Raw genomic sequence first — 21,427 nt, 5'->3', positions numbered from 1 at the left:
TGCCAGCCTGTCCCCTGCATCTCACCACAGACCCAGACTTTCCCAGCCGGGGACGCTGCACTCAGAGCCCCGGGTGACAGCCCTGCCCGCAGCCCTGCCCGCACAGCTCCCCGCTCCCCAGCCAGGCTCGCCAGCCGTTTCCATCCCACCTCTGTCCCCCGGGGACCTTCCCCGGCCCCTCGCCCCGGCCAGGGGGATGCGATGGGGATACGGAGGGGGCTGCCCGGCCCTTTGCCCCCCCCCCCCATGAACCCCGGCTTCACTTCACCGCCACTCCCACCACCCAGGCGACTTCGGGACCGTTATTTTGGCTGTGACACGTGCAGGGAAGGGGAACCAGCCCCGGGCCCCCCCCACCCCCCATCTCCGGGTCCCCCCCTCCCACTTCCCCTTCCCCTTGTTCCCATTTTGCAACGGCCCTTTGCAACCGGTGCCCGTCGGGGGTCAGGATCCGGCCGGGGGGGTCCGTCCCGGGACGGCGGCGGGGGGGGGGGGGGGTGCGGGCGGAGCCGCCGTTGACTCACGGTCGGGCCAGGCGGAAGCAGCGCCCGGTGCCCGGGGCGGAGCGGGGCGGAGCGGAGCGGAGCCCGGTGCGGGGCAGCCAGGGAGGAGCCCGCGGAGCGGGACGGACCCTCCCGGTGCGAGCCGGCCCCGGTAAGGACCGGGACAGCCCGGTGCGGGGTCTCCCGGGGACGAGGTGGGGGGAACCGGGGCAGGACAGCCCGGGACAGGCTCTCCCGGAGGCGGGGGTTAGGGCATCCCGGTGTGGGGTCTCCCGGTAAGGACCGGTGCTGGATACCGGCTCAAGCCCCCCCCCTCCATGGATCAGCCTGCCCCAACCCCGGAGGTACCCAGGCCCCCCCCAGTCACCGGGAGCTGCTGGCAGGACCCGCTGGTGGTGGCGGGGACGACGAGTCGCCCGGTGTGCGGGACCCGGGGCCGGGCGAGCGGGCGGCGGGCGCTGAGCGTCGTCTTGGTGCTGGGCCGGGAGGAACCGGCCGCCTGCCCCGCGCTGCCCTGCCTGCGCCAGGCCTGCCGCCACCTGCGGGCACGCCTGCACACCCTGCGCTTCGACACCCTGGCGCTGGGCGACGCCGGCACCCTCGACCGCTTCTACAACGCAGGTGAGGACGCGACCTGCTCCGACGAGTCTTTTTTTATTATTGGGTTTTTTTTTTCCCTTTTTCTGCTGCTATAAGGCCAAACGCCGGGTTCTGCACTTTGGTCACAACAACCCCCAGCAGGGCTACAGGCGTGGGGAGGAGTGGCTGGAGAGCTGCCAGTCAGAGAGGGACCTGGGGGTGGTTGATAATAAGCCAGCAGTGTGCCCAGGTGGCCAAGAAGGCCAGTGGCATCCTGGCTTGTATCAGCACTAGCGTGGCCAGCAGGGACAGGGAAGGGATCTGACCCCTGTGCTCGGCACTGGTGAGGCCGCCCCTCAATGAGTGGGTTCAGTTTTGGGCCCCTCACTCCAAAAAGGCCATTGAATGACTCGAGCGTGTCCAGAGAAGGGCAACGGAGCTGGTGCAGGGTCTGGAGCACAGGTCTGATGGGGAGCGGCTGAGGGAACTGGGGGGGTTTAGTCTGGAGAAGAGGAGGCTGAGGGGAGACCTCATGGCCCTCTACAACTCCCTGAAAGGAGGGTGCAGAGAGGGGGGATGAGTCTCCTGAGCCAAGGAACCAGTGTCAGGACAAGAGGGAATGGCCTCAAGCTGCGCCAGGGCAGGGTCAGACTGGCTCTTAGGAAGGATTTCTTTGCAGAAGGGGTTGTTGGGCGTTGGAATGGGCTGCCCAGGGCAGGGGGGGAGTCCCCATCCCTGGAGGGGTTGAAGAGTTGCGTTGACCCAGCGCTGAGGGATCTGGTGCAGTTGGGAACGGTCAGGGTGAGGTTCATGGTGGGACTGGAGGAGCTTCAAGGGCTTTTCCAACCGAGGTGATGCTGTGATTCTGCTCTCCCTGGTTATCCCAGTTATCCAGGATTGTCTGGGCTGAGGCTTTCTCTCAGCCCCGGGTGGCTCCTGCTGTGTGCTCGGGTGCTGTTTGCTTTTCTGCCTTCCTCCTGTTTACTTTCCAGGGTGGTTGGCTGTTTGCCGGGATGTCTTCCTCCCTGGCGTTAAACCCGCGCGTGGGATTTCGGGAAGGGTGGGTTTTGTGGAGGGTTTGCTCAGGGACAAGCGGGCGCCCCTCTCTGTGGCCTCACTGTGATGGCAATAGGGATACAGACCCCCCCAAACCCGGTGGGGGGGCTGGTTCCTCTACCCCATGAATTTGGGGTCTGGAAAATTCTGGGTCCTGCCCACAGACGTGGCTGTGGTGGAGCTGAGCGACGCCGTCTGCCAGCCCTCCCTCTTCTACCACCTGGGCGTCCGCGAGAGCTTCAACATGTCCCACAACATCCTGCTGTGCTGCCAGGCCGAGCTGCCCCCCCTCCAGGCCCTGCAGGTCAGCGGGGATGGGGACAGGGACACCCTGGCCCCCCTGGGTGCTGCTGCTCCGGGGTGGGAATAGCCCCAAGCGCCTGGAGCATCAGCACCAGCAAGTGGGGGATCTCCATCCCCCCCCTCCGAGTTCCCACGGCTGCATCCTGCTCTGGCAGAGATTTCCCCACGCCTGGATGGGATGAGGAGGGGGTGGCTGGGGACCCCGCTGAGCCCCAGAGCTGGGTGCGGGGTGCTGGGTGCTCCCCTGGCCCCAACCGGCCGGGAATTTGGGAACGGGCGCTTTTCCCTGAGGAAAGCCGATTCCTTGGAATCGAAACCTTCCGCATGGAGGGGGCCGGCAGGAAGGATTCTCGCCGCTCGGAGGGAAAAAAAATATGGCTGGGAGCTCATCCAAATTGTCCCCAAACATTGCCCTGACTCGGGGGAGCCCCAGGCGCCCGTTCAGAGACCCCTTTCCTGTGCCGGCTGTGGGGGAGAAGCCGGCTGTGTTTGCAGCCCTGCCCAGGGTGGGGGGGTCTGCACGCGGCGCTCGCGGTGTGGGGGGGACCAGCCGCCCTCGCGGCTCGGCCCCGGCATCCCTCGCTGTCCCTGGCTGTTTTCCAGGTATCTCCGATCCTTGAGCCTGAAATCAGCTGATTTCTTTTGCCGGGGACTCTCATTAATCCCTCCTCCTCCCCTCTCTCCCCAGGAAGACATCTGCCAGAAGAACTCGGTGCGTCTCTTTTTCCTGCACTCGTTGCCACGGTGCTGGGGGGGTTTGAGCCCCCCTCTCCCCCTGAGCTGCCTCTCTTCAGCCTCAGAGGGTGGACATTGCAGACAGGGAGCGAGACCTCTCCCCAAATCTGAGTTGGGGGGGGATGCCACTCACTCAGAGCACAGCAGCATGGAGAGGAGTACCTGGTCTTGAAAGAACCAGGAGTGTTCACTCTGGAGCGTAATGATGGCACTCAGAGATAAAGCTGGTTTGTCTTTCCTTGCTAATGTCTTAGGGAAGGTGGTTGTGTTAGCACGGTCTGTGTGGTCCGGGCAGCGTGGACAGGCCTGGGGAGGGGGGGGCTGGTGTGTGACACGAGTAGAGGGGCTCTCAGCTTGGCTGGCACAGCCACTCACCCCTTCTCCCCTCCCTCAGGACCTCTGCGGCAGCTACACCTTCATCCCCTATGCGGTCACCCCCCAGAACAAGGTCATCTGCTGCGACACCGGGGCCATGAAGGGCCTGACGGAGCTTTTCCAGCCCAGCTTCGAGCCGGAGGCTGCCTTCACCCCGCTGGCAGCCCGCCTCGTCCAACTGCTGGAGGGGATCCCCACCAACTCCTGGTACTGCTGCCCACCCCTCCGGCTGCCGGCAAACCCCCGCGCCCAGCTGGGATGGCAGGGCTTGGCGGAAAATCACCACCACCCCAAAAGCCCCAAACCTCTGCCCCCCATCCCCAGCGGGTATTTCCGGGAGATGATCCGGCGGGATATCCGGCGGGCACGGGAGATGTACCGGGGGGAGCAGCTGAGCCGGGAGCTGGCCCGCATCCAGCAGCGCCTGGACAGCGTGGAGCTGCTCAGCCTGGACATCGTGGTGAACCTCCTCCTCTCCTACCGCGACGTGCAGGTGAGGGCTGGGGGGTCAGGGGGGGGTCCTGGGGGCCATATCAGCATCCCAGGGGAGCTTGTGACCCTCAGGGCTTGTCCGATCCGGGGACAACATCACCCCACAGAGCTGAGGATGGGCAACCCCGCCGTTGTCCCTGCAGGATTACGATGCCATCGTCTCGCTGGTGGAGACCCTCCAGGCGCTGCCGGCCTGTGCCGTGGCCGAGCAGCACAACGTCCGCTTCCACTACGCCTTTGCCCTCAGCCGGTGAGCGGTGACGGGCCGGGGTGGGGACACACACACGCACCCCGGGACATCCCGATGGGATGGAGCTGAGCGGGGGGTCAGGGGATCGAGGGGCCATGCTGGCGGTGCCGTTTGCCGAGCGCCGGACGCGTGTGCGCAGGCGTAACCGTGCCGGGGACCGGGAGAAGGCCCTGTCGGTGCTGCTGCCCGTGGTGGAGCGCGGGGAGGGGGCTGCGCCCGACCTCCTCTGCTTGTGTGGCCGCATCTACAAGGACATGTTCATCGGCTCCGGCCTCACTGACACCGAGACGAGGGACCGGGCTTTGTACTGGTGAGGCTGGGGACAGGGTTGGGGGCCACCTGCCTGCCCATGCCCCCATCCGGGGGGGGTTTGCAGGGGCTCTGGGGGGGTTTCTGACAGCACAGCCCCACGCTCAACCCCCTCCACCAGCAACGCAGAGGCAGGTGATGCCAATTGCTGTCGGGCTTTTATTTTTTTCACTTCTTTTGGGTTTTTTTCTGTTTTGGGAGCGCTCCTCCATCATAAGGGGCAGCTCTAGGACACCGACGCAGCCGCGTTTTGGCTGGCGGGGGGGTGGCAGCGGCTGTGCCCTCCACCCGGCATCTCTGCCCAGGTACAACAAAGCCTTCGAGGTGGAGCCCAGCCTCCACGCAGGCATCAACGCCGCCGTCCTCCTCGTGGCTGCTGGTCACCAGTTTGAAACCTCCGTGCAGCTGCGGCAAATCGGTGGGTCCCCACTCACGGGTCGGGGACAAGGACCCACCGGGGATGGGGACCAGGCACTGGGGTCCACTGGCATCGGGGCACCCCCGGAGCAGCTGTACCCCATTGCTGGTGGAGGGGTGATGGATTCCTCCTGCTCCCATGTCCAGGGGTGAAGCTGAGCTGCCTCCAGGGTCGCAAGGGCAGCCCGGGGGAGCTGCGCTACTACTGGGACGTGGGGTTTTGCCTCGGAGCCGGCATCTTGGCCAACGACCTCAGCAAAGTCATCCAAGCCTCTGAGAAGCTCTACAAGCTCAACGCGCCAGGCTGGTATGGCACGGCACGGCACGCGCCCACCCGGGCAAGATTGTGTCTCCAGTCCCTGGTGTCTGTGCCCCAGGAGGGGGTTTGGGGGGTTGTAGGGGGTTCTGGGGACATCTCTCTCTCCTCTCTCACCCCCCACGTCCCTGCAGGTACCTGGTCTCGGTCATGGAGACCTTCCTGCTCTACAAACACTTCCAGAGGAGCCCGCAGGTCCCCTCCGCCCGGCAGGAGCTGGCTGATTTCTGGCTGGGCTTCCTCCTTGAGGCGTGCCAGCCCTTCGTTGCCACGTCGCACTGCCCGGTGAGGGGCCCCTTGGAGCCCACCCCCTCCTGTCCAGACCCCTGGCCATCCCTGGGGACCAGCTGGTGGTCCAGGCTCACCGGGAGGCACCAAGCAGCCCACTGGTGCCAACCCAGGCGGGAGGATGGGGGTGCAGGGATGCGGTGCTGGGGACTTGGCGGATGGGGTGGGGGGCTCACCCCACAGCCCCCCCCGCTGTCACAGGTCCTGGTCCTGGAGCTCAGCAAGGTCCTGCGGCCGGCCCGACTGGCACTGCATGGTGGCACAGAGGAGCCCACCCTGACGCTTGCCCTCCTCTGCCCCACGGAGGAGGTAGGGATAGGGCTGGGGGGGGCTGGAGGGTCCCCACCAACCTTGGTCCCCACCAACCCACTTTTCTGCAGAAAGTGGCATCGAGCTGGACCTTCACGGCCACAGACATCCGGGGTGTCAGGTGAGCGTGTCCCCGGTTCCCTGGTCAGCAGGACCAAGGGTGCCCCCCGGGTGCCTGCAGCCCCTCTGCCCACCCCACCAGCCCCGGTGCTGACGGGGAGGGGGTCCTCTCCCTCCAGCATCTGCAAGTCCGACGAACGGGGCTGCTTCCTCTACGTGATGCACGCGGAGGAAGATTTCCAGCTCTACTTCCCCTCCCAGCAGCACTGCCAGTGGTGAGTGGAGGGCTGGGGGCCACAGGGACCCCCACATTGCTGATGGGGGCATGGGGGAGTGAGCAGGGAGGGATGGGAACATGCAATTTCTTCCTACCTTAATTTTGGGGGGAAGGGGTGTCCTAGGGACCCAACCCCTGCAGCTGAGTCCCACAAAGCACAGGCCCCCCTTGTGCCGCTGGTGGGGGACAGACTGGGAGGGGGAGGAGGATCCCCTCTGTGCAGGGGTGTCAGTGGGTCCCCAGCACCCTCCGTGGGACTCAGGACCATCATCCTTCCACCGGCAGGTTCTGCGACAAGATCCAGTCCCTCCTGGCCGAGCAGGCAGCGGGCAGCGAGGAGGTGCCCAGCCCCACGCAGCCCATCCTGGAGGTAAGATGGGGACACGGGGTGACATGGGGTGACAGAGGACAGCGGGTGGCACAGGCTGCCACCCCGCATCTCTGCCCACAGTACAGCTACGAGTACTCGGAGGCGGGCGAGCGAGTGGTCCTGGGCAGGGGGACGTACGGGGTCGTCTACGCCGGGCGCTGCCTCAGCAACCAAGTGCGCATCGCTATCAAGGAGATCCCAGAGCGGGACAGCCGGTAGGTGCCATATGGGGGGGTCCCGGGGGGGCCCTGGGCAGCCCCTCACCCTGGTGTCCCCCCACCACGCAGGTACTCGCAGCCTTTGCACGAGGAGATCGCCTTGCACAAGCACCTGCGGCACAGGAACATCGTGCAGTACCTGGGCTCCATCAGCCAGGACGGCTTCATCAAGATCTTCATGGAGGAGGTGCCGGGAGGTGGGCAGCGCTGGGGATGGGATTTGGGGGTCAAAGGGGGACACGTGGCTGTATGTGTAGCCTAAACGGGGGTGCTGCCCCCTCTCCAGGGAGCCTCTCGTCCCTGCTGCGCTCCAAGTGGGGACCCTTGAAGGACAACGAACCCACCATCGTCTTCTACACCCGCCAGATCCTCGACGGGCTCAGCTACCTCCACGATAACCACATCGTGCACCGCGACATCAAGGTGAGGGGGTGGGGGCTATCACCCATCCTGGGGGCAGGAGGCCTGACCCCCCCCATCTTGGGGGGCACCGGGGAGCCAGGAGCTGCCACTCTGTACCCAAAACCCCTGGGGTGATGCCCAACAGCCCTGCTTGAGCTCCAGGAGCTTTTTGTGGCTTGGTTTTATTTTGGGGTGCCCTTCCCGCACCAGGGAGACAACGTCCTCATCAACACGTACAGCGGGGTGCTGAAGATCTCCGACTTCGGTACTTCCAAGCGGCTGGCGGGCATCAGCCCCAGCGCCGAGACCTTCACGGGTAAGGGCAGCCCGGGGCTGGGGGGTGGGTTCTCCCCCAGCTTGGAGGCGGTGGGATGCTGAGGACCAGGAGATGTTGGGATCTGCATCCTGGCATGGGGAGGAGGAGCACCCACCCTGGGGAGAGTTTGGGTGATGGATACAGGCTCCTGTCACCCCTCCTCATCCTCTCCCCAGGCACCCTGCAGTACATGGCCCCAGAAATCATCAACCAGGGGCCGTGGGGCTATGGGAAGCCTGCGGATATCTGGTCCTTGGGCTGCACCGTCATCGAGATGGCCACGGGCAAGCCCCCCTTCTATGAGCTGGGCAGCCCCCAGGCCGCGATGTTCAAGGTACCCATGAGGTTGGGCAGCAGATGGGGTGGGGTGGGGGGTGTTCCCCAACCTTGAAATTGCCCCTCTTTGGGGTGGCTGGTCCCTTTGCAGCCCCACGAGTGCCTCCCCTCCAGGTGGGCATGTTCAAGATGCACCCGGAGGTGCCCGAGTCCATGTCGGACAAAGCCAAGGCGTTCATCCTGCGCTGCTTCCAGGCCGACCCGGCCGAGCGGGCGACGGCCGCCGCGCTGCTGCAGGAGCCCTTCCTCGCTGGTGCCAGGAGGGCCCGGAGCCAGCCCGTGCCCCCGGCGGGGGGTGAGTCCTGGGGGGTGGCAGCATGTGGGGAGCCTGACATGAGCTGCTAAAATAACCATCTCCACCTCCATCATCTCCCCAGCAGATCTCCCCCACTTCGGGCAGCAGGATGGGGATGTGGAGGGCAGCAATGGGAGCAGGGGAGGCTCCTTGGCCAGGCAGGACGCCCCAGTGAGGGGCACAGCAGGCAGCCCCCTGCTCCCAGGCCACCACAGCGAGGCAGCCTCCAGCCGCAGCTCCTTGGGGTAGGACATCCCGGGCGCTGCGGGGGGATGGAGGGACCCCGGAGTGGGGGGGTGGCTTTCTGCCTCCCATGGTATCCAGCACTGCACCCCACGATGCCCCCTCGTCGTGCCAGGGCATCACATCCCTCCCCGTTACAGCTTGGGGGGTTTGCAGGAGGTCCCCCATTGGCACCCCGAGGCCACACTCCTACATGCCCAAGGTTTGGGGGGGGGGGGGCAGTGCCAACCCTGCCCGTCTCCCCCCAGCACTGCCCACAGCTCCGACCACAGCCTGCGTTCGTCCTCCCCCGAGGAGAGCGGGGCCGGGTTCCTCCTGCGGAAGGACAGCAAACGCCGGGCCACGCTGCACCGCGTCCTCACCGCCGAGGCGCCGGGCATCATCGCCGCCTTGGAGGAGAGCCAGGTGGGTGCTGGGTGCCCGGGGGTGGAGGGTGGGCACGGTGGCACCTCCTGAGCATCTCCCTTGCCCACCCAGAGCACGGCGGGGGCGAGGTTGGGCTCGCAGCATCTCGCCCAGCTGCTGAGCTGCCTGCGGAGCTACATCCAGTGCCCCAGCCAGCACCAGCTGTGCCAGGACCTCCTGGCACTGCAGAGCCAGCTGCGGGCAGAGGGGCTGAGCCTCCCCCACCTCCAGGCTCCCCTCTTCGCCTTCCAGGCAGCGGTGAGTGCCCAGGCTGGCGCGGTAGGGTGCTGTGTGGGTGATGCCCTGGCATGGCGATGCCCTGGCACGGCTCTGCCTCTTCCAGGTGAGACGGGTGCTGCGCCAGCACCACATCAAACCCCACTGGGTGTTTGCGCTGGATGATGCCGTGAGCCAGGCGGTGCAGGCGGCTGTCCCCATGCTGGTGAGAGGTGGGTGGCACTGGGGGATGGCCAGGACGTGGGTCCGGGTCCCATCACCCCGTCAGGGTGGGCTGGGGGAATTTGGGGTGCTGGGAAAGGGATGTGAGGGGGGCGCCCGCACTGGGCCCAGCTCCCTGTTTTGTCACCGATGCTCTGGGGTCCGAGGCCGTTGCGCACCTCCCCGTGCCCAGCACTGCCTCTGCCCCTGCAGACCTGGGACCAAAGGCTGGCTGCCTGGCAGGGGACAGCCCCAAGGACACGAGTGACGAGGATGACCCCGTGCCGCCGAGGCTGTCCATCCCCATGAGCCGACCCCAGCGGGGCAGCCCCAATTCGGGGCTCAGCACCAATTCGGGGCTCAGCACCTGGGCAGACCCCCTGCCCTCCCTGCAGGCATCCTCGGCGCTGGTGGCACAGCTCTGCCACCTCCGCATGGAGACGGGCAGGTAGGGCTCCACTGCTCCTTGTGCCTCCATCTCCCCGGGTGCCAATCTGTGCCCCCCCCCGGGTGCCACTCGGTGCTCCGCTCTCCCCCAGGCTGCTCCAGGAGCTGGCTGAGAAGGAGCAGGAGTGGCAGCAGCTGATGCAGCAGGTGCTTCTCTCCGGGGACGGTGACACCGCCATCCCCAGCCGGCCCCAGTGCGGTGGGGAGCATGGGGAGGCCCCCCTGGGGTGCTTCACCCCAGGGCAGCATTGCTCATCCCCAAGCCCCCAGCCCCCCCCGAGACGGGCTGACCCCCTCCTCCTTGAGTGGCTGCAGCAGCATGGCACAGATGCGGCCACCACGGCCACGGTGAGGCCCATGGCCACTGGCCACACGGAGCTACATGGGGGCTGGGGGCAGGCCCCACTGGCCTGAGTGGGGCAGCACCCCCCCCCCAGCATTGCCCCCCAACACACCTTCCACCTCCCACAGCTCCTTTCCCACAACTTCACCCTCCGGGACCTGCTGGGCTGTGCCACCCGTGACGACCTCTTCTACGTGGGCATCAGGTACCCCCAGGCTGCGTTGCCCCTGCCTGGCCTGGCTGGGGTGGGGAGAGTGGGGTGGCAGCACTGGGAGTGGGGGGTCACAGCTTGGTCCCCTCCCTCCAACGCCCTCCTTGTCCCAGCAGGCGCGGGCCGGCGTACCGCCTCTGGGCAGCCATCCTGGAGCATCGCCGGACCCTCACCCAGCGGGAGGGGGGGACACCCCCACCCCAAGGCTGTGACACACCCCCGGGGGACCCAGCCAGCAGAGCCCCGGGGCTGCCACCACAGCGGGGCTGGCAGGACAGTGACAGAGGGGACATCCCGGGAGCAGGTGGCTGCAGCGGCTCCAGCGCCACACCGGAGGAAGAAGTTGGGGTACAGCACCCAGAGCAATAAACAGCCGCCAAATGTGCCCTCCGGTGCCACTTCATTGCTGCCAAAAGGGGGGGGGGGGCACAGACCCCAGCCCCGCACAGTGATGCTCTGGGCTCAGCTCCGTCCCTGCCGGGGTCCCGCTGGCACCAAGGCGGGGGGGGCTATGCCCGGGGGACGAGGTTTGTCCGCAGGGGCAGCAGCGCTTCCACCCACTGTCCGGGCTGCTGGAGGAGTCGCCCCCACACCCCCCGCTCCTCCGCCGTTGAGTCCATCCAGCCCACTGGCAGCCCGTAGCTACTCCCTGCCGAGACACCACCGCTGTCACCCCCCCGGCCACCCCACTGCCACCACAGCAGGGTGGGGGGGTGCCCTGGGGTCCCCCCACCCCCTCACCTGTGCCTAGGCTGAGCCGGATGCCGCCCAGCTGGCGCTTGGAAAAGGCTTCGTGGTGCCAGAGGGTGAACTCGGCGCAGGCCTCGGCCAGGTCCTTGGCCTGGAAGCCGTCGTAGACCATGGTGTGGTTAAAAAGGGGGTTGAGGCTCCGCTTCACCACCCGCGTCTTCTGCCGGCTCGCCTTGCTGTCGTCCGGCAGCACGTAGCTGGGGGTGACAGCAGGGTGAAGGGAGCGGGACACACACACGAGTCCCTCTGGGTGCCCCCCTGGGTGCCCCCCCCCCCTGCTCCTTACCACTGCACAAAGGCGTCCACGGTGCCGCTCTGCAGGGGGATGAGGCTCTGAGCATCCTTCACCCAGATGTGCAGCTCGCCCGTGGGTGGCAGCCCCCCGCCTGCGGGCGAGAGGGGTCAGGGGCACCCTGCCATGCCAAACCCCCCGCTCTGTGTGCCCATGGGCACCTCTCACCTTCCGAGCCGGCGGGGATGAACTTCAATGCCAAGTTGAGGTTGCCCCGGCTGGCGAGGCCGTCCGAGGAGATGGGCATCTGGGGAGGACGGTGGGGGGGTTATGGGGGGCTGTGGATGGTGGGGCGAGTGGGCTGTGGGGGGGCCGGGGACTCACCCGGGGCTGGAGGCTGAACCACTCGGGGCTCGTGTTGGCCCAGTCCCAGGTGCCCAGCGCGATCTCCACCTCCCCTAAGAAAAGGTTCCTGCCCAGGCTGTCGTGGTGCCACACGGAGAGGTTCAGGGTCCGGCCCTGCAGGTCCCTCTTCTCCAGCTTGTACTGGCAGGGAGGGGACACAGACAGGGTGAGGGTATCTGCCCCGGCTCATCTATCCCCCCTTGAACCATAGGAACCCCCCAAAACCACCCCAAAGCAGGGTTAGAAACCTTGAGGGTCTCATTGAAGACGGGATCCAAGCTCCTCTTCCGCACCGTGGTCTTGCGCTTGCTGCGGTTGGACTTATCCGGCAGCAGGTACGTCTTGATGTACCTGGAGCCAAAAAATGAGGGTGGCTGCAACGTGGGCATCGCCCAGGCATCGCTGCTCGGGGCTGGGCCACTCACGGGTCCGACCGCTGCTTCTTGGCCTCGGCCAGCTCTCGGCACCGCAGCACGTGGACCTGCAGCTCCTTCTTGGCCGGGTCGTAGCGGAGGGAGAACTGGACGCAGCCCCGCACGGCCACGCTGCCCAGCTCCCCTTCGCTGTACAGGCTCATCAGGCTGCCGCTCAGCTGGGGGCGGGGGTGGTGGGACAGGGTCAGAGGGAGCCGGAGAGGTGACACCCCCACACACACCCCCCCACCAGCCCCCAGCCCCGTACCGTGGAGGAGCTGAGGCTGGACACAGAGGAGCTGGTGGTCAGCAGGCTGCGTGGGGGTACGTGGCCGTTCTGTGGGGACACTCGGCCCAGCGACGCCTGATCCATCTGGGGGGTCCCCGGCCCCTGGAAATGCAAAGCACAGAGGGGTCAGTACCCCCCCCCCGGACCCCCACCCCCAGCACAGGCTCCTGAGGGCACCCAGCTCCCAGCAAGTGCCCAGAGCTCGGGCACAGCCTGTGCCGTGCTGGCTTTGCACACCCCAGACAGCCCCATAACACCGCACTGAGCCCCATAACACCCCCCCCATGCCCATACAGCCCCACACGGCCCCCCCAGACCCCCCCATCCCACCTGCCCAGCATTGGGGCCGCTGTGTGAAGAGTCAGGCTCCTCCTCATCTTCCTCTGTGCTGGATGTGCCGAAGGGGTTCCCACCTACTGTGTCACCTGCAAGGGCGCGGTGTGGGCAGGGGGGGGCCTGATGCAGCAAGGGGGGGGGCCCTTTTATCAGCAAGAGGAGCGAGCAGGCAAGCGAGGGATGGGGGGGCCATGATGGGGGCCCAGGAGGAGGTAGGAGGCTGGTAAGTGGTGCTGGGGGGGCTCCAACCCCCCCCAAATCTCAACAACACTGTCCCCCCCCATCACAGTTACCTGACTGGGCTGGGGTGTCCTGCTCCCTCGCCGGGATGTCACCGTGCCACAGGGGCTGTGACACTGGGGTCCCCTCCAGAGCCGGGGCTGCGGGGCTGGGCTGCAAGGTGCCACATGGGGAAAGGGTGAAAACGGGCACCCCCTGCACCCTCCTCTCCCCCCTCCCCTGCTCCCCCTCCATCCAGTCCCTCTAGGTCCCCACGGGGGGGTTCAGGATCAGACATTGCAAAACCACGCACAAGGCTGGCCCCAACAGCAGCACCCCCCTGGAGTGACACTGCGGCTCCGGGGCCAGGGCATTTGGGGTGACCCAGACTGCAGGGTGCTCCCCCCCCCCGCCACCCGAGCCCATCACCGGGGCATCGGGTACCGGCTGCCAGCTCAACCCCCCCACCAGGCACCGACCTGGGGCTCTGCGGTCGCCTCCTCCGTAGGGGGGCTGCGAGAAAAGATGGTAATTAGTTTCTCTCAACTAATTCTGCCTTCATTAGGCTAATGAGCACTTTTTCACCCCTCTCCCCACATCCGTGCAGCTATTTATAGAGCCGAGGTCCGGCAGGGCTGCAGAACCCCCCCGGGGTGTTGGACAGACAGACACGGGGATGGTGGACAGATGCAGGATGGTGGAGCTCTGGCTGTGCCACCCCCTTCACCACGGGCTCTGCTCCCACTTCCCCACGTCCAGCTCCCCCCCGGGGCATCCCAGGGCCGTGCCACCCCCAGCGGGGTACCAACGAGATGCCACCAGCCCTGGGGCACCCACTCCCCCCTCACCTCTGCTCTGCCTCAGCCACACCATCCTCATCCTCCTTCTCTTCCACCAGCGGCTCACCGATGGCCTCCAGCTCGCCCAGGCTGGGGCCACGCTCCGGGTCCCCCACTCCTGGGGACATCGGGGACCTCAGCGGGCTGAGCCCCGGCCCCCGGTGTCACCCCACGTCCCCGTCCCTCGCCTACCCCGGGGCCGCCTCCTGCGGCGGATGGAGGCGCGGACGAGGTCGGAGCCCAAGTGGTGCCGGTGACGCTGGGCGCGGGCGTCGCAGAACCAGTCCCCGGTGAGGGTCCGCAGCCGCGCCGGGTCCGACACCGATTTGCGGAGCTTGCTGGGGGCGGGAGGGAGGTGTTGGCTCCCCCCCCGGCCACCCCGGTGCTGCCATCGGCCCCCCTGTGTCACCATTCCCAGGCGGCGAGGTGTGGAGCCACCACAACTCGCCCTGGGGACACCAGCCACCGTCTCCCAGGGGGTTTGGGACACCCCGATGCCAGTGTCACCCACCACGGGGGCTTCACCCTGGCTGGGCTCAATGGGTGCCCCCCACCCCAATGGGAAAGGAGACCCGCCCCCAGCCTGGCTGCTCTGTCCCAGGGGTGATAGATCACAGGCTGGCTGCTCTTGGGGGGTTCATGCTGTCCCCCGGGGTGACGCTGAGGAAGGGACCCCCCCACCTCACCTGATGCGCCCCTCCTCACGCCGGCGGAGCTGCCAGTCACGGCGCAGGACCTCGGCGATGGCGTGCCGCTCCTCCTCCGTCAGGAAGCTCAGGTCCAGCAGCGCCTCAGCCCCCAGCTCCAGCGCCATGGCGGGGTGAGGGGACACGGCGGGGGCACCCCTGGGCGCTGGCCTAGGTGGGTGCTGAGAAGTGGGGGGCTGCGGCCAGGGGGGCTCAGCGTGCCGGGCATGCACCAGCGATGCCAGCATCTGGAGAGGGACCTCGGGGCTGCTTTGGGGTGGGAATCATCCTGACCCTCTGCAAAGAGATGGAGTGGAAGCTCAGCATGCACACAGCCTCCCCCATTGCACCCCAAAACACCCCCGGGACCCCCAATGGGAACAAACCGAGGGGTAGGATGATGCCAATGCCGAGGGGCAAGCCCATGGGCAGGCTGCAGGCAGGCTCAGGGAAGCCCTATCGCTCCTCCTGCTGCCAGGCCCCGCTGCCGGCCCTGTGCCAGGGCCAGCCCTGCCTGCCCGCTGCCGGGATCCTGCCCGCAGCCTGTGTTTGCAAAGGGTGTTTGCTCAGGGCCAGCTCTGCCCCTGCCTGCTTTCCCACGGGTTTCATCGGGTGCCACAACACCGAGACAGGTGGCAAAAGGTAGCCTGGCTGCACCCACGACGGGCTGAGACCAAACCAGGCTGAGACCGTACTCAGCTCATCACAGCTCCCGGGGCAGAGGGTGCAGCAGGGGCTCTTGCCCCACTGCCCGGTGTTGCCTCACCGCTGCCCTTCCTGGCCCCAGCGTTGGGAAAGTGCTGCCCAGCGCAGGATGCTGAGGGCAGGAAATTGCAGCAGCGGTGGGGCAGGATCAGTCCTGCTGCCCCCCCGCCCCTGCCCCGTCCCCAGCCCCCTGCCACCCCGGGCACCCCCCGGCACCAGAGCACCGGCACGGCTGCACCCCGGCACGGCTGCACCCCAGCACGGCTGTGGGGGTCCCACCTCCACCGTGGGGCTTGGACACTGGTGGCCTCGTCCCCAATCCCACGGCTGACCCTGTCCCACACCCAGGGTGGGGTCTCACACATCCCCCAGCCTTGGGGACCCCACCCCAGCACCCAGAGCAGGATCTGAGCACACCTCCCCCCCCCCAGGCCCCCCTCGGCCCACCCCATCATATACCAGGGTCCTCCCACACCACCTGGACCCCCCCTCCCCAGCACCCCCCTCCCCACGCTAGGCAGGGGGAGCCGGCGACACCCCCTGCACCGGGGTTGGGTTGGGGGGTCTCGTGGGGGACACGTACCGGTTGTCACCGCGGCTGGGACGATGCTGCCGCTGCCTCCCCGCCGCAGCCCGCTCGTATCCTGTTTACTGGCGGCAGACGGGGGTGTCCCCCCACCCCGGAAAAGTCACCCAGGTCTGGCCCAGGCGCTGCCGCCGTTCCCAGGCCCCCGTGGGGACCCCCGCGGGTGGGCGCAGCTCTGGGGTGGGTAAACAAGCCCCCACGTCCCGCACCCGCCGACGTGCAGAGGGGTGCTGGGCACCCGGCCCCTCACCCTGCACGGGAGACCAGTCAAACCAGTTAAACCTCCCCAGTAAGCCACAATTGTTGGGGGGGGGTGGGGGGGTGTACGTCTCCCTCTTTTTCTTTGCAAGCAGCTCGCCGCGATGGGGGGTGGGGGGCGATGGACGGCATGAAACGCTCCCCCCCCCCCCCTCCAATTCACCCAGGCTCAGGGTCAGCCCCCCCTCAGCCCCCCCCTCAGCCCCCTGGGGACTGGCAAGCCCCAGCTCCCCCCCACCCACAGCCCAGGGCCCCCCCAGCACCCCCCACTCCTTCCAGCCCTGCAGCCCATCCCCGTGGCCTCAGACCCCGTCCAGCCCCACCGGCCGGGCCAGGCCTCTGGCACAGCGGGGGCACGATAAAAGCCACCACAGAAATTCGGGTCCTGGAGCCCCCACCCCAACCCTCCTCGGTGGGGTGCAGAGCTGCAGCCCCCCCAAAACAGAGCAAGAGGAGCCAGACTCCCCCAAACCCCCCCCCCCCAGGGTGCTGGTGCAGCCCCACCATGGGGCAAGCAGTGGCATCAGCTCCACGGCCGCCCTTACCTGCCCAGGACTGGGGGTCACGGTGGCCTGTGTCCCCCCTAGCACCCCACAGGGACCCTCGTGGCTGTGGGTGGCCCCCGGTCCCCACCCTCGGCTGGGTGCTGGCGGCCTAGAGCTGACTCAACCGCAGGCGAGCAAGCGCCTCCTCACCCCGGCGGCACGAAAGCAGGGACTGGAGCCAGCAACACCCGCCGGACGGGACTGAACTGGGCTGAACTGGGTTTAACTGGGAGGTGTCAGGCAGCCTGGGAAGGGGTGGTGCAGAGGGGAAGCACCCCAGGGTAGTGGGACCCCTCAAACTCGGTGGAGGCTCGAAACCAAAGGTGTGGGCACGGGGATGGGGTGGGGGAAAAAACACACACACACACACACACACACACACACACACACACACACACACCCACCCACCCACCCCCCCCACCCACCCACCCCCCCCACCCCCCCACCCCCACCCCCCCCACCCCCGGCCTTACCCAGGGGGTTCTGGGGGGCGCACAGGGGGCAGGATGTGGCCTCGGGGTGCCTTATCCAGAGCGGCTCTGGGAGAGCTAGTGGGGAGACTGGGCAGACTGGTCTGCCCCCCCCCCCCGCGACTCTCTGCAGCCCCCCCCTCCCCCAAAAGCCCAGTGTGGGGTGGTGCGGGGTCCCTGGGGCTTTGCAGGGCCCCCCCACCCCCCCCATCCCCTATCCCATGGGTACCCCCAGCCCCCCCAGCTGCCATCCTGCCCAGCACAATCCCATCTTGCTCCAAAGGGCCAGGGGTCCCACCCAGGACAAACCTGGGTGCTCAGCCCCACGCAGGATGAGGCCAGCAGTGCCTGGCATCGGCAAACCCCAGCCCCCAGGGCAGGCGCATCCTTCCCTGGCACAGCAGGGCCCTGTGCCTCAGTTTCCCTCAATCACAGCGGGAGGGTGAGTGGCTGGGGGGGGGTGTCAGGCTCCAGCCATCACCCTTTACGGGGAGACAGCAGCGCTGCTGGGGGAGGCGTTGCAGTGGGGTGCAGCGGCAGCAGCCTGGCAGCACACACACCGAGCACAGAACCGCAAGAAAAGGGGATTATTTTTAGCATGGTTTCTAAGGAAATGAGACTTTAGCAACAGCTCTGTCTGTCTGTCCGTCTGTCGGCCACCCTCCCCTTCCTCCCCTTGCAGAGCTCAGCTCCCGTGGGGCGATGCCCCGGGTGGACGAGGTCCCAGCTATGGATGCTCTGGAAATGCAGTGAGTGTGGCCAGGTCTCTGCAGCACGGGGGGGATGATGGCTTGAGGACTGTCGTGTCCCCACAGGGGTGCTTGTGGGCTGGTGGCTCAGCTCTGGGTCACCCAGGGTGGGCACTGAGCCCTTTCTGTGCATCCCGGACCCTTCGAACCAGCAACGTCAAGAGTGAGAAATATTTATCACATGAGGCCAGGATGAGAAAGGACATGGCAGGATCCATCCCCTGCCCTTGGATCTCTGGAGATGGATGGATGGATGGATGGATGGATGGATGGATGGATGGATGGATGGATGGGTGGATGGATGGATGGATGGACGGACAGTACCCAACACCCTGGTGATGGGCTTGCTCGGTGGGGCAGAGCCCCTCAGGGCCACGGGCAGGCAGCTCAGGGTAGCCTTGAGCACAGACAGAGCCAAACCCCGCGGCCGGTGGTGTGGGGGAGCAGTGGGTCACATCCTGCCGTGTGCGTCCCCACCCCATCCCTGCTGACTCGGAGGGGCAGTGAGTTTGCTGGGTCTCAGCCGCAGCAGCACTGCAGTGCCCGTGGAGCCGAGACTCCCGTGGTGTCTCTCTCAGCCTGGGGTGGCCGGAGGCTGCGTCAGCCCCGGTGACACCCAGGAACACCCTGGCCACCAGCACAAGGTGCTGGGTCAGCCCTGGGGGATGGTTTTCCTTGCAGAGACCGTGGAGTGAGGCAGGCAGCCGCCACGGCCTGCAGACTGGATCCAGACACCTCCAAAGCAGCATCCGAGGGAGAAAACCTCCCGTTTTGTCCCCTGGGTGCGGGGTGCTGGCAGCATCCTGTGGGTGCACAGAACAGGTTCTGCCTCATTTCTGTGCTGGGCGTTTGGGCAGCGGGGAGGGAGCGGGGGCGAGAAGCAAGTCCTGTCCTGCTCCCCAACCCGGCTTCCCCCCACCAAGGACTCGTTCTTCAGGAGGTGCAGGCAAGTCTGGCTCTCCGGGGCAGGGGCGGGGGGCGCGGAAACTGAGGCAGGGAGCATGCAGAATCACAGAATCATCTCGGTGGGAAAAGCCCTTGAAGCTCCTCCAGTCCAACCATGAACCTCACCCTGACCGTTCCCAACTCCACCAGATCCCTCAGCGCTGGGTCAACGCGACTCTTCAACCCCTCCAGGGATGGGGACTCCCCCCCTGCCCTGGGCAGCCCATTCCAACGCCCAACAGCCCCTTCTGCAAAGAAATCCTTCCTAAGAGCCAGTCTGACCCTGCCCTGGCGCAGCTTGAGGCCATTCCCTCTTGTCCTGGCGCTGGTTCCTTGGCTCAAGAGACTCATCCCCCCTCTCTGCACCCTCCTTTCAGGGAGCTGTAGAGGGCCATGAGGTCTCCCCTCAGCCTCCTCTTCTCCAGACTAAACCCCCCCAGTTCCCTCAGCCGCTCCCCATCAGACCTGTGCTCCAGACCCTTCAACGCGCCAGAGCATCAGCAGCATCTTGCCCATCAGTGGGTTTGTAGGTGGGGGAGTGGGGCTGGATGAGCGCCCTGGCTGGGTGGGCAGCACCCATGGGACCACAGGCCGAGAGCACCCAGGGTGGGCTGCCAGGCTGGGGGGGCATCGAGGGAAACGGAGGCTGTGAAGGCTCCTGTGGGAGTTGAGCTCCGCGGCCGCCAGCTGCCAAGAGCATCTCTGGAGGGACTGGGGTCTTGGAGTAGCCCCAGCCCACATCCCCCCAGCCAGGAGGTGCTGACCCCCCCCACAGTGGTGGGGAGAAGGCTGGGAGGGGTGGGGGTCCCTCCCCTGGGAACGCTGAAGGGAAGGGCAAGGCTTTGTCCTGGCGCATGGAGCCCGTGAGGGCAGGAGATGCAGGAGATGCCAAATCCCCCCACAGGCTGCAGAACACAAACATCTCTGCTAAACTGAGGGGGGGCTTTCACAGGCACACCCCCAGTCCCAACCTCCCCCCCCTGCCCTTTCTGCCATCACTTTTACACCGCCACGTGTCCCCCCCTCAGCAATGGGGCCATCTGGCCGTGTCCCCCCTCCCAGGGTCTCAGCTCCCCGTGCCCTCTGCCCTCCCGGTGCCTTTGATGTGCTGCTCGAGCGCTCCACAGGCACGCAGGGAGGGACCCCCCCCCCTCTTCATTTTTAATTTTTTAAAAATTTTTAATAGAGACCTCGTGGCATTTCCATCTTCGGCTCTGGATGGGGATGATGTGCAAGGTCTGCCCGGGAAGACACGGGCATCAAGACCCCCAGTGTTGGGTCTTTCACGCCCTTCCCCTCCCCTGCCTGGGAAAAACATGGAAGACAGGGTGGCCGAGGATGAGGAGGGAGCTGCAGCCTCGGAGGGAGCTTCAAAAGCTTCCACCGTGCAAATGCTCAAGTGCAATTTGATATCGCTCCCCAGGGAGCCCTTTGATGTGCCCCCCCCCTGCCCCCCCCCCGCTAAGGGGATGAGAAACGGGGGCCCCTTCCCCTCCGGCCAGCTGCAGCAAAGTGACCCCGCTTCAAAGGCGGCTCCACGCCAGCCCTGCACCCGCTCCCTCCTCTCCACGGGGAGGTCGAGGACCCCCAGCCCCGCTCCCTGCGCTGAAGAAGCCCCCACACCGTGGCCGGAGGGGGGGGGGTGGGTCGGTCACACTCGGCCATCCCCGGTGAGGGCAGAGGGGCAGGAGGCAGCGAGGTCCCTCTGATGATTCAGTTCAGGCCCTTTGCCAGGTTGGGACGGATCCTGCCACTCTGCTTTGCAGCCTCTCTGGCTTCCAGCAGCCTCCGACCCTCCCGGGGCTGGGCTGGCCACGCTGAGAGGAGAAAAAATGAGCAGAGCAAAGCTTGTACAGTCCAGCCTCCTGCCACAGCCGGAGGGCTGTGATCACCCCGGGCACCCGAGTGTGACTATCTTGGCACATTCAGACCAGCTGCTTCCATCTAATCCCCAAATACCATGACCCGAATCGTGCGGCTCAGCTCCCACACACCTCCCGCCAGATTCCCTGCAGCTCCCCGGGCAGCAGAAGTGGGTTAGAAAAACCCTGCCATGCTCAGGAGGCGAGGAGGGAGCCAGCGGGATGGTTACAGCCACACAGAGCCATGCAGGCTGCGCAGGGCATGTTCCTGGGAGGGTTCTGCATCCTCACCTCGTGTTTCAGCGACAGAGGGGTGCAGGACAAACCCCTCGGAGGCTGCTCGCCAGCCCCAGCGCTGCTGATTCGCAGCCCCGGAGCCAAAGCAGGGGCTGGAGTTAACGCAGCCGCAGGAGCAGCGTGGTTTGGCTCGAGGGGCTGCGCAGGAGAGGATCCAGGTGGTGTTTTTTGTAAGATGGCTGCGCCGTTAAATCCCCGAGCCTTGTACACAAGCTAATTTTAAGGCTGATCTACCTCCCCCACCGTGCAGCTTTGGCCTCTGGATATGGGATGTAACAGAAAATCGGCCGCTGCATTAGCAATGGTGACAGCGCTCAGAGCGCCAGCTTCCCTCGCTCCCAGTTCAGGCAGTGGTAACCTGCTGGGAGAGGGGAAAATGAGGCCAACTCTTCACATCCCACCCCGCTCCCCACATCCCACGCTGTTCCCTGCTCCTCCGTAGCTCCCGGCAGCCCCAGGCCCAGCACACACATCCCCTCCCCAAGAGCCTGCAGGGAAATGGAAGATGGGGGGCTCCGTGCTGGCAGGGGAAAGGAGCTGGGCCAGTG

At 66.5% G+C, this 21,427-nt stretch overlaps 2 protein-coding genes across 4 annotated transcripts; one reads left to right on the top strand and one right to left on the bottom strand.

The window, feature by feature from the left end:
- Positions 1-689: 689 nt before the first annotated feature.
- Positions 690-10,678, top strand: MAP3K6 (mitogen-activated protein kinase kinase kinase 6). Its single transcript, XM_074850837.1, has 28 exons — positions 690-1,124; positions 2,303-2,442; positions 3,130-3,153; positions 3,571-3,758; positions 3,876-4,044; positions 4,187-4,293; positions 4,433-4,603; positions 4,908-5,020; positions 5,167-5,326; positions 5,470-5,620; positions 5,825-5,932; positions 6,004-6,053; positions 6,172-6,267; positions 6,555-6,639; positions 6,721-6,854; positions 6,927-7,054; positions 7,144-7,280; positions 7,470-7,575; positions 7,752-7,909; positions 8,026-8,206; positions 8,289-8,451; positions 8,698-8,854; positions 8,927-9,112; positions 9,198-9,303; positions 9,506-9,740; positions 9,832-10,087; positions 10,211-10,287; positions 10,410-10,678. The coding sequence occupies exons 1-28, from the start codon at positions 821-823 to the stop codon at positions 10,660-10,662; spliced, it is 4,143 nt and encodes a 1,380-aa protein (XP_074706938.1). The 5' UTR covers positions 690-820; the 3' UTR covers positions 10,663-10,678.
- Positions 10,675-16,683, bottom strand: SYTL1 (synaptotagmin like 1). Of its 3 annotated transcripts, none has more exons than XM_074850838.1 (16): positions 16,557-16,683; positions 15,751-16,004; positions 14,463-14,759; positions 13,969-14,114; positions 13,786-13,894; positions 13,417-13,450; positions 13,012-13,111; positions 12,713-12,807; positions 12,362-12,484; positions 12,106-12,272; positions 11,929-12,031; positions 11,660-11,821; positions 11,504-11,582; positions 11,330-11,429; positions 11,035-11,240; positions 10,675-10,942 (listed from the first exon to the last, which is right to left on the bottom strand). In XM_074850838.1, the coding sequence occupies exons 3-16, from the start codon at positions 14,708-14,710 to the stop codon at positions 10,803-10,805; spliced, it is 1,812 nt and encodes a 603-aa protein (XP_074706939.1). In that variant the 5' UTR covers positions 14,711-14,759; positions 15,751-16,004; positions 16,557-16,683; the 3' UTR covers positions 10,675-10,802. The 3 variants fall into 3 exon arrangements, with proteins under 3 accessions (XP_074706939.1, XP_074706941.1, XP_074706940.1); XM_074850840.1 differs by having other exon boundaries at positions 15,751-15,818; XM_074850839.1 differs by lacking the exon at positions 16,557-16,683 and having other exon boundaries at positions 15,751-16,118.
- Between the last annotated feature and the right edge of the window lie 4,744 nt (positions 16,684-21,427).

The sequence above is a fragment of the Strix aluco genome, chromosome 26, assembly GCF_031877795.1.
Source record: "Strix aluco isolate bStrAlu1 chromosome 26, bStrAlu1.hap1, whole genome shotgun sequence".
NCBI lineage: Eukaryota > Metazoa > Chordata > Aves > Strigiformes > Strigidae > Strix > Strix aluco.
This window is presented reverse-complemented; position numbering and strand designations above follow the sequence as displayed.